This window comes from Ipomoea nil, unplaced genomic scaffold (genome assembly GCF_001879475.1).
Source record: "Ipomoea nil cultivar Tokyo-kokei standard unplaced genomic scaffold, Asagao_1.1 scaffold1576, whole genome shotgun sequence".
NCBI lineage: Eukaryota > Viridiplantae > Streptophyta > Magnoliopsida > Solanales > Convolvulaceae > Ipomoea > Ipomoea nil.
Window position 1 is genome coordinate 4,872,369 of NW_017618004.1, and position 14,836 is coordinate 4,887,204.

A 14,836-nucleotide genomic window follows, 5' to 3' on the forward strand; every position below is an offset into this window, starting at 1 on the left:
AGCCGTGCATCGCACGGGTGCAACTACTAGTAATAATTAAAGGAGGAAACCGCAATATATGCAAATAATTACAGAGTTAAAATTGCTATTTTCTAGTTATTATTTCTTATTCTATTCTAATTAGATAATATAGGGCATAACTTGTAACAAGAGTATTAATTCTCTATAAAAAAAATTAACAAATTTTGGGTTATTACTTTATTATTATTTTAATGGTTGTGTATTCGTATTAAGATTTTAAGTGTGATATGCCTTTGTAATACAAAGTTTGTATTATTATTATTATTAAATTACATTATTTAAATTTTCTCATAGTGAGTGGGAATTAAATTAGATATCCATTTTAACCACTATTTGATTGTGTGCACGGAAGTAAACTATGTCTTGTGATCTTAGCGGTAAATGACCATGAGGTAAACCAATCTAATAGCTGATTGACTCAAAGAAAAAAGACCAATGAATCGCTCCCACTGAGAGTCAAACGTGGAATCTCGTGGTTACAAAACCAACCTAACCAATTTGACTTTCATTCTTGAAAATCAGCATTATTTTATTAATTTCATATTAGCAACTGCTCTAAACCAGGGCTACCATATTCATTCTAAACATGGTAAGAGATATTACACACAATACTAGTTGAGTCATGATGGTAGTTGTTCTTCTTTACAAGTGTAAGAGATTAGATATCAGGCTCCAACCCAACCATGTTTTCTTGTCACAAGGAGAAACAAAGTTGAGCTCAAACATCTCCCTGGAAACAGGCTCTTCTGTTTCCCAGAATCCCACAAGCTTCGCGACGATTTGTGCACTTTGCTGCACATTCTCCATGTTAAGAGGATCAGACCAGAGTTTATTCACAAACAACAGCCTCCTCTTTTGTTTCCCATCAACTGGAATATCCCACTTTATGTAAAGCATTTCCCTCTCATCTGCACTTAGCTTTGTATTCACCCTCCTTGCTAGGTATTCCCTCTCCTGCTTCAGGGCTTTAATGCTGTGTTCATAAATTTGTATGTTAAAAATGTTACAGTCTTAACTAGACAATGCTATAATCAATTGGAAATCTCGATTTATATACCTTGATGACACATAGCTTGCAGGATCATCGCCTAAAAGTGCTGGACTAGCATTTCCTAGCTCTGCCAGATGCTGCTCCAACCATGTCAGCCTTCTGAGCTCAACTTCCATATATATCTGATCTGAAGGATCTCCTTTGAACAACAGATAAAACTGAGTTCTGTGCACCAATGGCACGTGACATAAGTGCCACAGCATTATGATTTGCTTTCTTTGATCCTCAAATATCAAGTGCCATGATGCAGGAGATTGATCGACATACTCAGTTTGCTCAATTGCAGCATCGTTTTCTTCCAACTCTAACACCTGATCATATGAAAAAAGCATATGGAGATTATTTACAGCATAAACTAGATAATCTAATCTGAGGCATATCATAAAAAAGATAGATCAGCATGAAGAAACAATTTGTCACCTGGCAAACTAGTAGCTGTTTTTGGTATTGGAGCTTAGCCACCCGCTCCTTCAGCTCAGTAACATAGGCTTTAATGTTCCTAATGTTGTCCTCGGTTGCTTTCTTAAACATCCTTTGCATTTTCTTAACACTAACAGAGTTTGATTGTTTTGAATCAGGGGTACCCTTCGCTGACGAGATGTAGCTAGATTCCTTAATTCTCTGGTCATGAAATTCATCGCCGCCCTCTGGGGCCTTGTTCTCAACTTCACTATCCACTACATCACGCGTAGAAGATATAGGTGAACATGGAGACCATATTAGATTTGGCATGTTGCCAGTATTGCTCAGGACCTTTTTCTTTCTTGATGGGGTCCTTGACTCAGGAGTTTCATCACCACTTGGAAGATGCATAACTAATTTGTCTATTGATCTTTGGACACTCTCGAGCTTCAGCTCCAAAGCTTTAAAGTTGCTTTCTTGGGATTTCAACCGGGCAATCTCCTCTTTGAGGCTAGCTTTATCTTTTATTTGAATTTGCTCTGGAACAGAAGTTACTGTGTGTGTGCCCTTTATGTCAGATAGCAATTTCGCAATAGTTTCTGTGGCACCTTGACTCCCAATTCGGTGAGATGCAAACTCTTTATGAAGTAACTCAAGTGCATGGGTTGCTTCTTCACCAATCTGCCTCAGCCTCATTTCAAGCTTTCTAATTTCATTCACCAGCATTGAGAGATCTGTAGAACCGTCTGACTGCCTAACTGCAGCATTTCTTCCAAATAACTTGTCACTTCTCTGTGTTCTTGAGATAGGTCCATTAAAATCTTTTTCGTTTTCAGTGGAAAAAGAAAGACATCTAACTACTTGATGAGAAGGCCCATGATCATCTGAACCCTGCAACACCAAAGCTTAAACTTCAGTTGGTTTATGTTTATCATGGAGCATTTTTTTTTTTAATTTTTTTTTTGTTCGGGGGAAGAGGGAAGCAAGTTTGCTGAGATACATCCCCTTCTCCTTACCTTGATCTCTTTTCTTGCACTTCTTTCGAGTTCAAGTTGGGATTGAGCATTGTCCCTTTGACGTTTCAGTTCATTTATCTCTTCCTCCATCTGCAACTCAAAATACATCCATCAGAATAATACCATCACTTCTTCTTCAACTTGACATTATTAGTACACTATAATTGACGTTATGACTGCAATAAGATAGCAATGAATTTAATGTGACTCAGATGCACGCGCTAGCTTGGAAGTTAAGAAAATTGACATTTGATGATGAAGTGTGACATGTGCAGAAAGATATGATTAAGATACTTGAAAGACAAAACAGTCTTGTAGTTGCCACAATTTAATCCATTCTCGATAGAAAGCAAATGATGCTACATGTCAGTTAGTAATGCCGGTAAAAGTGTAAAACTTTAGCTAGGATGCTCACTACATTGAAGAGTCCTCACATTACCTGCTGGATTTTCGTTTCCTTTTCCAACAGTAAGGATTTTAGACATGGAGAAGCACAGGAATCGGGAGTTCGGAGCTCTGCTTCAAGTCTAGCAACTTCTTTTTGCAACTTTTTCACTAATTGCTTCTCTGAAACTACCTAAATATTGGAAATGAAAAATACACATCATTATTTAGTACCCTTTGACAGTTGGCCCAAATAGGGATATAGGTAGGAAACATAAAAATTTCCTTCTGAAAGTTAATTTAGTGCAAGTACCAGACATAAAGGAGAATCAAATCTAGAAGACATAAGGTTCTACAAGCATACCATGTTTACTTGGGCACTATTAGTGACTTCTTTTGCACTGGTTGCAAATGAAAGCGTGTTGCGAGATTGCTCCACATGACTTAAAGCAGGGCTCATAGTGCAGATGATTGCGGTTCGAGCATTTCCTCCGAGAGAAGGCTGCAATATCCTTGTCAGTTTTGAATCTCTGTAGGGAATGTGACCACTCCTCCTTCCACCACTACAAAAGAAATCCAGCAAGTAAATTACTCCAGCCCCTTATTTCAAGACAGATAATCCAAAATCACTTGATACAACAAAATATCAAGAGATGCCACAAACTAATTTACAGAGAATGACCAAGTGACATAACTAAAAGGCTGAATTGGGATTGGTTGAAGTCTTATAATAGACATAACCATTTAGGTAATCTGTGATGCAAAATGACTGAAGAGAGAACTATAATCCATGTAGCTGATCCCAACTAAATTGGTATTAATAAGTCTTATAAAGCTGAGACTAGTAGTAGTCTACCATTGATAAAATAGTGCACACATTCATCAAATCAGTCTACAATTCTTCATGAAGGAAACTGGTTATCAGAAAATAATAGAAAACGATTCTCATATGCAAAAGACTTAAAGGAAGACACATAATCCATGTAGATTACCCAGCTAAATTGAAATTAAGCACTGCACAAATCCATCAATCATTTGCAAACATTCTCTTACCTTAACTTCCTAATTACAGTGGTCAAAGTCAGCAAACTTCTATTTATGTGGCTCCCTTCCTTCAACCTTGTACCATCTGCAATTGTTTGTGAAGCACGCTCACTACCGGCAAGATCCACAAGATTCTGCACATTGCCAACATTAATATATGAAAGATCCAAATTCATGCTCAAGTTAAGAAAATTTAGCACTGTATGACAAAGACATACCAGAGTTGCTAAAAGGGACTTTACTTGCCCAGAGTTTTCTCTAATACTGCTCTGAATGGCCTGGGAAGAATAAATTAATGAAAAAGTCATGAAATGTCCACTTAGGATTCAAAATAAAGTAGGTTAATGATCAACACTATCCATGGAGGTAAAGGGACTTGAGGTATAAATAATTTAATGCTTTTACCATAATTCACAAAGACAATTATGAAGAAAAGGAAAGAAGCAGCTTGTATTAAGAGCAACTAATCATTGGCAGCTTTGTACTGAATTTACAGGATTTATGAGAAGCTAAATTATTAACATTGGCTTTGAACAGACAACATCCATTTTTGTGATCTATCCATTGGCAGTAAAGCTTAGTAAGGAGGAACAAGAATGAAAAACATCTTCAATGAAAGCCCAAAAGAGGAACACAGAAATAAGCTTACCAGCCTAATTATTTGATGTGACCTTGAGCTCTTGTCATTTAGAGCAGTTTCTCCCACTTGCCTTTGAGCTGCAATCATAGGTGTTTGTGAGTACATGATCAAATTCATAAGATAATTTTATAGTATAAAATTTTTCTCAATGCAGATGCTTTAAAAAGGTTATATTGCCTAGTACCAATGACACATGAACTTACCTTCACAAATTTTAATTAGATGCCTTAAGTGCTGGTCATCCTCAACAATCTCTTCAATTAGTTTTTCAACTATAGTTCCCTTCTGTAGTCACAAATCAAAATTTCTAGTCAAACAATATTAAGAAAAGCAATCATACACAGCTTCCTTTAAAAAACACATACCTCAGGATCATCCAATAAACGAAGTGAGCCAGACTCATTGTTCAATAGGTCTACTACAGTCTCGTTGTAGATCTCTAAAGCAGAAAATTTCAGGACAAAGTCCCTTTCTACCGTCTGTAAGACAGATGAAACCAAAGAAATTTCTTCACTACCAAAATTCAAATACAACATTGAATTATGTTCTCCGTGAAACAAATAAACAGCAAAATATTATAGGAGATAAATAGCTTACATTTTTTATGTGTTCATAAATGTCCTTAACAACATTTTCAGTAATTCCCCTCATTGTAAACGTCTTTCCACTACTTGTCTGCCCATAGGCGAAAATAGTTGCTGTTGGAGAATGCAAAATGTCAAGGCAAGTGAAATATATAGAAAACTAAAATTTAAAAGTGAGAATCAGCTCTTTACCATTAATTCCACTCAATGCAGAGAGAGCAACATCTCTTGCCCCTTCTTCATAGACCTTTCGAGTCGAACAGATTGGTCCAAAGACGAAATCTGTCAAGTAGGTTACCCATACACAACTACATAAGAAAACAAAATTTCAAAGATAAAAATCTCTAACAAAAGTCATCAAGGTTGAACCACAGAATTTTGTTACGTACCAAAGGAGTACGATCCTGAATGGCGTTCATGATTCAAGTTCTTTGAAACAATGGTGTGCTCACTAGGGAAATCCCAGGCAACAAGATCATAAGCAGCTTGTTCTTTTGGGCTCAACGGCCTCACACGAATAGTAACAAGAATCTTGTCTTCGCTGACCTTTGCTTTACCTGGAGTACACTGGGGAGTCCTATTGACAGCAACACGTGAAGGAGTCCTCCTTCCAATCTTTGACAATGGAGGCGTTCCTATTGTCATCTTGAGAAAAACTATAACATTCTGTAAAAAGAGTTAGCAACAATAGGCAGATAATTCCTTTGTACCCTACACAAATTCTGAAACCATCACTGATCACCCACACTCCCCGAAAGAAACTAACTAAAAAGAAGTCATTAAACTCTGGAAAATTTCAAAGAAACTAATAGTGTCATTTCATCCAACACTTAAGCGGCATCAAGAAATCAAGAAGCACATATTAAAAGAAGAGCAGTCATGGGAACAATGGCATTTTCCCAGCTAATCCAAATTGCGAGTAAAATGGAACACGAAATAGCCTATCAAAACCCAGACTAACACAGATAGGCAGTTTCTACAGGGCAAATAAACAAGAAAGCTAAGTATTTACCAGAGAAATAACTTGAAGAGAAACTTGTCCCGGGAATGCGAAAACTTAAACGGAAGTTGGAGCCCAGGATCAAGATGGAACTGTTCGTGTGAAAAAAATTGTTTTTCTTCAGGAGATTTCCCCGAGTGGAGACGTGAAATGGATCTCTGCAATATTAGTTTTTTGAGTTTGCAGAAGGAAAGTAACGGCTATCTATCGCTCCAATTCCTATTTAATTAATTAATAATGTTTCTTTTTTCAAAAAATAAATTAAATAATAATGTTTCTTCTTGACTGTTTGAGCCTTGAGGCGTTTCCGTACGCCTCGCTGGAAGCATTTGATTGGTGTTCGTATATGGATTGGCTCCATCGCTCCGAACATCCAACGCTCCATACTCCACTAACAAATTTGAAAAAAAATAAATAAAATCACATAATTAATTACTCGGATTTGGGCCATTATTTGGACTTTTCATTTACTTGTTGGGTTTATATGGTCAATTGCAAATTATGGCAAATTATTATGGGGACCCGGGTTCATCTTGTAAGATAGACTTGATAAAGTGGATTCGGATGCAAAGATACACAATTTATCTCGATTTGTTTTCATTCTTGACAGGCTTTTGATTGCAGGGGAGATAAGGCATTATCTGAATAGAAAGGAATGGGGAAAGGTAGGTTGGGGGCACAAAAGTTGGATATGGCTAAGGATTATGACATAATGGAACAATCGTTTCTGAGAAGTATGTTGGTGGCGTTAGGCTTTGCGGTGGAATGGGTGGACTTGGTTATAAGGTATGTTACAACTGTTTCTTATACTATTATGATCAATGTCAGCAATGGTGGCCAAGTGAATCTCATACATGACCTGTGGTAGGGGATCCACTCTCACCCTATCTGTTTGTCATTTGTGCTGAGGCCCTTTCACTTTTATTACAACAGGCTCAGAGTTTGAGCTCTATTCATAGTTGTAGGGTAGCCGAGAGGACCCCTGCTATCTCACTTTTGTTTTTTGTTTTGTTTTGTTTTTTTGTTTTTTTTTTTGTTTTTGTTTTGTTTTGTTTTGTTTTTGTTTACATATGACAACATACTTTTCTTTAAAGCCAATCAGCCAATGCACATGAAGTTGGAGTGGTAAAGTAATGCCTACACACATATGAAAGCATGTATGGTCAAGCAGTTAATTTCCACAAGTCCAGCATTTGCTTTAGTAAGAATACTATACTACTGGAGAAGCCCAGAATCTCATTGCAAGTTTGCTTGGGGTTTCTCAGGCTGTAAATTTTGGTAAGCACTTAGGATTGCCTTCATTTGTAGGTAAGAATAAGCATGTTGTTTTCACCTATACTAAGGAAAAGATTAAGCTGGGAATTGGTGCCTAGAACAAGAAGCTTCTCAGGAGGGCGGGTAAGGAGATTCTTCTTAAAAGTGTGGCACGTGCTATGCCTACTTTTTTCTATGAGTGTTTTTCTAATCTCGGATACTTTATGTCGGGCACTGGAACGTACTATGAACCGTTATTGGTGTGGCTCGGGCAATTCTAATGGTACGGAAATTCATTAGATGACCTGGGAATATATTCAAAAAAAAAATTAGCGGATTGGAGTTCAAGGATCTATGTGTGTTTAATTTGACTATGTTGGGCAAGCAAGACGGACATTTCCTTAGAAATTAATTGTCATGGACCAAATTAGTCACTTTATTACGTGACATATTGATAACGAGTTTAGTTATTAAGGGATTCAACCAATTTAATATGTCTCTTTTATATTAATCTAGAAATTAAATTTACACTTACAATAATTAAATTACTAAATACATCTACATCTTAATCACAATTTAGTGATTAAAAATATCATTTACCTAAATTAACTCAAATATACTTAGAATGGTGGAATTGCCGTGGAATCCGAAGAGTTTTGGTCTCTAATCCCTTGTAATAATGGAGTAGTACATTGTAAGGACGACAGTGACCTTTGTATCTTACTCATTAATGCATACATATATGTTATGCTTGCCAACCAATTGTACGTACAATACATATTTATTAGTAAACGGACAATTATATATCACGAGTTGGTCATAAGTTGTTTTGATAACTATAAAGTTTTATATTTGACTCTTTACGTAAGTTGTCTATTTGTCTTTTTGATTTGAACCGATTAACAAACTATGAATAATTTGGGCTGGTTTATTTTCTTGTAATTTTTTGCCAACCATGTTCACAATGCGGACTTCTCCTAAAACGCCCCTTCTAGTAAGATTGCAAGCTTTCTCATAAATTAAAAATATGTAATTTTTAGGGAGATTCTCAACGGAGTAAAAACGTTACCATTTTATGATCTAATTAATTAAATGGTGGAATTTTGCATAATTTATGGAAGTGGAACTTGCATTCCTCTAGCCCCTACTCAATACATGTTTAATTTAATGCTCTGTACGTGACAATTGTTGGTCTTTCTCTTTCTTTATTTTTATATATTTATGAATCTAGATCAATTTACACTGACAATATTTGCAAAAATTATGTTCAGAGTACCATCAAAGGGTTGTCAAAACAATGAAGGAAACTAATAAGATAAGTAAGTGGTCACAATAATTAAGTTATAAGTACTATTCAATCTACACAAAAAAATTGACTTTTCTCTGACTGTATTAACAATACATGGAGCCAATTTGATCATTGAGTTATTTGATAGGCTCAAGTGCACGGTTCTATGCAGACCAGGGGTGTGCAAATTTCGAATAATTTTCGGTTAATTGGCCGAACGGATAATATTCGGTTAACCGTTTTTTAACCGAACTTTTCGGTTCAGTTAATGGTTAAAGAATTTTTAAAACTTCGGTTAACGGTTAATATAATTCGGTTCGAAAGTGTCGGTTAACCGAAGTTTTAAATAAATAAATAAATAAATAAATAAATAAATAAATATATATATATATATATATATATATATATATATATATATATATATATATATATAATGTTAAATGTAAGTATCTAACCCTACTACTCTTGTTCCTCACTGAAATTAGAAATCAAAATTATCAACTCCCTAATAAATTTATTATTATATGTATTATTTTAATTAGATTCATTAATATAAGTGTTATTTTTAGAATTTTAAATTTTAATTTAAAAAGTTCAGTTAATCGGTTAATCGAAAAAAAAAAAAAAAATTCGATTCGGTTAATCATTCAACCGAAAACACACCCCTATACTACTTCTACGTAGTTGAAGTCCCTTGACTCTTATAGCAGCCATGCACCACATAGTCACTTTCGACCTCAATTCTCCGAATACCTTTATCCCAATATAATGTAATTTTAGCCTATAATCGACTACTCATAATCCTATTTTAATACTATTAGTAACTTCAGTTTTAAAAGTTAAATCCCCAAAACAATTTTTACATTTATTTTATCTGTGGCGATATAATTTGTTACTATAATCCGATTGTTACCTAACACTCCTATAAATATTGAGTTTAACAAAGGATGCCATTGGGTTCCAAAAACAATGTTCTTCTTATTCTTTTGAATAACTTTAAAAATCATGCATACATTAAATTTGGCGTATTCCTACGTCTTTGTTTAACATTATTAAAAAATTTTGTTTAATAACGTGACGAAATGTTTGGATTTTCTTTTCAACGTTACTCAATAACATATGTAAAAGTGCAAATCTACCACCTCAGCTCATATTAGGATTAGGATTTTATATATAATATGAGAATTGAAAGCAACCATATACATATAGACATATATATAGTATCAAGATTATAGATATTCAGTAGTAGATAATTAAGAAACCAGATGGCATTAAGATTAAAATATTTGTATGGATAAGCTACCTAGCTAGGAAGTTGCAAAAGGAATCATTTAATTTACGAAAAAGTTTATAATCAATATTTGAAAATGTATTTTGGGCAAAATTAAAGTCGGCTTGTGAAACTAGAAATTAAGAACGTTATTATGTCAATATGAACAACTCCTACGAAAAGTTGAATTAATGAAAATCTTGTGGTTATCTAGTCAACTATTCAATTAGGTTGGTTGAGATTGCCTTGCAAAAGGAGTTCTATATATCTCATAAGGTTTCAAGTTTGACTTTCAGTGGAAGCAACTTATTGACTTTTTTTTACTTGAACTAGTCGTTATTATATTGACAACTTGACTTTTTTTTTTTTTAATCTCTTTATGGTCATTTACTAAGGTTATAAAGTGAGATTATTTATCTAATGTATACTCTCAATGATTGAGAATTTTCTCGTCACCCAACCAAAAAAAAACTAAAGCAAAAATTTAACTGATGGATCCAAACAATTGTACTATCCGTCGTTGATTAAAGGGACGTATAATGCTTGAAACCTAAGAAAAGTAGTCCCATAATAACAAGAATGATGACGATAATTAATACTAATAATATATGTCTGGGAGGGACATGATTGGGGCTTTGTGTCTCAAACAGGACAAGACACTCGCAAATCATATGTCAACAACAACATTATTATTCATTGTTTTTCCTAACTACTATGTAATTAGTATACGCACAAGTTGCAATTAATTATAGTTTACGTCTCTTCAATTCTTAACGTTAATATAATCTTTACTGCAATGAATACTTAACCTGCAGATACGGAGAAATTCCGTTAAGTTCGATGTTTGGATAATCTACCCTCAACAATATTAATTATTTGAAGAAACTATGATGGGGGTTTAGTTGAACACTTTAATTCATATCTTTCTATCTATATATAAGATTTGATTTTATATACTTTTCCCAAAAAAGGTTGAATACCACTCCTTGATCATTCTTTCCAAACTTTACCTCTATGACCAATTGAGCTGCTCATGCTATTGGACTAGGTTGCCAGAGGCCTAGACTTGTCTAACAATATTGGCATGCCATATAACCAATCGACCACGTCTATCGTACCAATTAGTCAAAACTGGTTACGTCAATTCGCTTACAAAATGTTATCATGCAAAGGTTGTTGAATTTGCTAAAGACTCTACGTACCAACTGATCTAGGCATCCTCAATTCATCTTATTATCTCACCATACATCTATGCTATGGTAGCTTAGGATTAATTAGAGTTATTTAACCCAGTCTAGTCGACTACATCCATAATTGTAACAAACTTTACTGATCATCTTCTCTTCCTCTCATCTATTCATCTCAATTTAACATTAGCGAAGTCAATGATTATCCCTACATTGATTTTATTTTTGCTATCAATGTATATTTGTGTGGATATATATGTGTGTGTTATATTTTTATTTATTTATTTTGATTGCAGTTCATATTTACTCCCAATATAGAGACTAATCATACTAAAATTCCAATTAGTAAGTATTTTATTAATTCCAATTATAATTCTCCATATTCCATTCCAATAATGTTTAAATCAAACATCCTTTAATCTAAATACCTATCATATTAGTTATACATTGTAACATTAATAGCAACAAATGCACGGTTCAATAATTTAATCGATAAATCGATGTTTGTTTAGTAGTATGAGATTTGGACACACTAAATTTGTTAATTATCTCCTATATAGTTTAATACGTAAAAGGAATTTATAAGTATCTACTGATTTAAAAATACACTTTAATTAAGAATTGATATTCATACTGATTAGAAATGAGATATTTAATTTGTATGTTTCACCTACCTTTTATATATATATATATATATATATATATATATATATATATATATATATATATATATATATATATATATAAAACCATTTCCAATCTCCAATCCAAATCCCTAAAGTTCAATGTGTGTATATATGTACGCACACGCGATTCATATTAAATTAATTTTTAATTTTTAATTTTTTTTTTTACTGATCATAAGTTTCTTCAATCAATCAACTATAATTCAAATATTATATTTTTGAAGATAGCAATTAAGTCACCAAACTCGAATAAGCTTCAAATTCATCCATGAACTTGATAAAAAAGTGCAATTAACATTTTTAGCAGGTTAATAACATGTTTGAGTTGTCATATGTATATTTTATTTTTTATTTTATTATTTTATTATTTTTATTATCCTACTAAACATTTGACTCTTTTCCTAGATGTCATATTTTCCTAATTTTATTTTCTGACGTGTCGACTACTGTATTTAAAAATATTTTTTTAATTTATTTTAATAATTTCAAATAAAATAATTATTTTTAAATAAATAAAATAATTATTAAAAAAAAAAAAAAAAAAAAAAAAACTTCCTTGCCGGATCCCTTCGTCTCCGACCAACCATGGAGGCTGCTTTTTTTTTTTTTTTTTTTTAATTTCAAAATAACTATTTTATTTAAAATTATTAAAATAAAATTTAACAATTATTTTTTTAAAACAAAAGAAAATACTGTATTATTTTTAAATACAGCACCCGACACGTCAATAAATAATAATAATAAAAAAAACATGACATCCAGGAAGAAGATCAAATGCTTAGTAAGATAATAAAAATAATAATAAAATATACACATAACAACTCAAATATGTTGTTAACCTGCTAAAATGCTAATTGTATTTTCTCCAAGTTCATAGATGAATTTAAAACTTATTCAAAGTCATGGCTTAATTGCTATTCTCAAATAATTCAATGACATATTTATACATTTTCCCTATTTTTAATTAAACTCGAAGAGATTCATATTATTTTATCCTTACCTTAGGGATAAGTAACAAATAGTTGATGGTGATTATTCAGTACCTAGTGTGTAGGTTAACGGTGGCCATCATGAAGGTGCAGCTAGTGGTTGAGCCATCTAAATTCCACATAAATTTCATGGGTGGTGTGGGGGCCGGGCCTGCAAATATATACAAGAAGTACAAAAACATTACTGTTTTTCACATAAATAGAGGGTATTTACAATTAAAACATGTACTCCATTTCAACTTGTGATTCAAATTTATTACTTTTGGTTTGGCTCTCATATCAAATTGAAGTATGTGCTCTATCTTAACTTAAAGCCTAAGTTGATAGTTGGATTGCACATTAATAGTTATATATTCAACATTTACACTGCAATAACGTGTTTATTAATTACAAAAATTCTTTAATTTTTTGTATATATTTTAATATAAAATAAAATAATAAAAATGCATTTATTTGTACATTTTTAAAATTTGTAAAACAGAAAATGAAGGAATGAATATTTGAAAAAAAAAAAAAACTGAAAATTTGAAACAAACATTCATGTTTGTGCATTCGAGATCTACCACGTTTTTAATTAGAGTGACTTTAATTGAGAAAAACTCATCTACATTAAAAATATAAAAAAAATAAAATAAAAAAATTGATCGCACATGTTTAGCTCAATAGTTCAGTAGACAGTATTTGAAAAAATAGACCAAGATTTGAACCTCGGCAAGATAATATGGAGATTCGGTCCAAAGTAAAAGAAGATTTTTTATACGCACTGACAGTCATCGTGATTTACATTCTTCTAAATGTTCTCTTAGAATTGGTGATCAGATTTAATCTTTTGGGAGAATAAAAAAAAAAATCATAGCCGGCCCTAGTGTTGTGGCATGAATGGTAGTTGTTGCTGATTCAGAAATGGCCCTATCACAACTAGATAAAAAAAAAAATTATGCCCATAGGCCATAGCATATGCACTTGAAAAGTGAAACACACTCCATCTTTTTTACCTGCACAACAACATTATATCATATTGATGGTACATCCATTCTAGTATTCATGTCACAACCCTATCCATATCCAAATCTACAAAGTTAGGTAGCATTATATTAGGAAAAAAAAACTATGAATAAAATAAACATATATAGAGTGACCAGTGAATTGATTGTGTAGCTCGCGATTTATTTTGTACTCTAAAGAGTACAATATAATATTTGACTATTTGTGTTTGACATATCTTACAATTATTTAATTTGTGCAATAATGCGGCAGTATACAATATACTCTGTTGCACATACATGCATGTAATCCATATTCTATTTGAAGAATATAATAAAATAGTAGAGAACTTCAACTAAATTGGTTTGATAGTTAGTTTGATAATTATAAGATTTTAAATTTTATTTCTTGTAAGAGGTGTTTATTGGTTTTACAAGCTTCATCTAGAGTGCACTTAGCCCACAGTGATCTAGTAGTTATTGTTGGGAAGTTGTATTTAAACTCGCTATTGATAGTATGGCGAGAGTTTGAACTCTGTCACTATCTAGTGTTGGGCTTGAGTTTATGGGTTCAAGATTTTGTTTGTTGTTGTTGTTGTTGTTGTTGTTGGTTTTTTTTTTTTTTTTTTTTTTTTTTTTTTTTTTTTTTTTTTAATGGGTTCAAGATTTAGTTTGGTAAAATTGTGATAGCTGGGTTTTAAAAAAAAACAATAAAAAAAATGAAATCGGTAAGCAGTCTATGCTATAATTGGAGTAGGTGAAGTCATTTGTCAACAATGAAGAAAAAAAAGGGGATTGAAAGGGTGAAAAATGCTGCGAATTCATTAAAAATTTCTACCGTGTCCCCCACATTCACTATATTTGGTGATAAAATTTGTACAATCTATCTTGTTGGTGAATGATGATGACAAATTGACAACGGTACAACAGTCTTTTAAAAATAATTATTAAAAAATTTCAATCCCATCAAAATTGTCATTTCGTTAAACACACACACATATATTACTAATAGTATTAGACTAATATAAAAGATTATA

At 32.7% G+C, this 14,836-nt stretch overlaps 1 protein-coding gene across 1 annotated transcript; it reads right to left on the reverse strand.

Annotated features, from left to right (window-relative positions):
• Positions 1–449: 449 nt before the first annotated feature.
• On the reverse strand, positions 450–6,305 carry LOC109190248 (kinesin-like protein NACK2). Its single transcript, XM_019340714.1, has 15 exons — positions 6,155–6,305; positions 5,532–5,808; positions 5,335–5,424; positions 5,156–5,256; positions 4,924–5,037; positions 4,762–4,843; positions 4,568–4,635; positions 4,137–4,196; positions 3,928–4,052; positions 3,239–3,437; positions 2,930–3,067; positions 2,491–2,580; positions 1,493–2,365; positions 1,079–1,383; positions 450–994 (listed from the first exon to the last, which is right to left on the reverse strand). The coding sequence occupies exons 2-15, from the start codon at positions 5,785–5,787 to the stop codon at positions 664–666; spliced, it is 2,832 nt and encodes a 943-aa protein (XP_019196259.1). The 5' UTR covers positions 5,788–5,808; positions 6,155–6,305; the 3' UTR covers positions 450–663.
• Between the last annotated feature and the right edge of the window lie 8,531 nt (positions 6,306–14,836).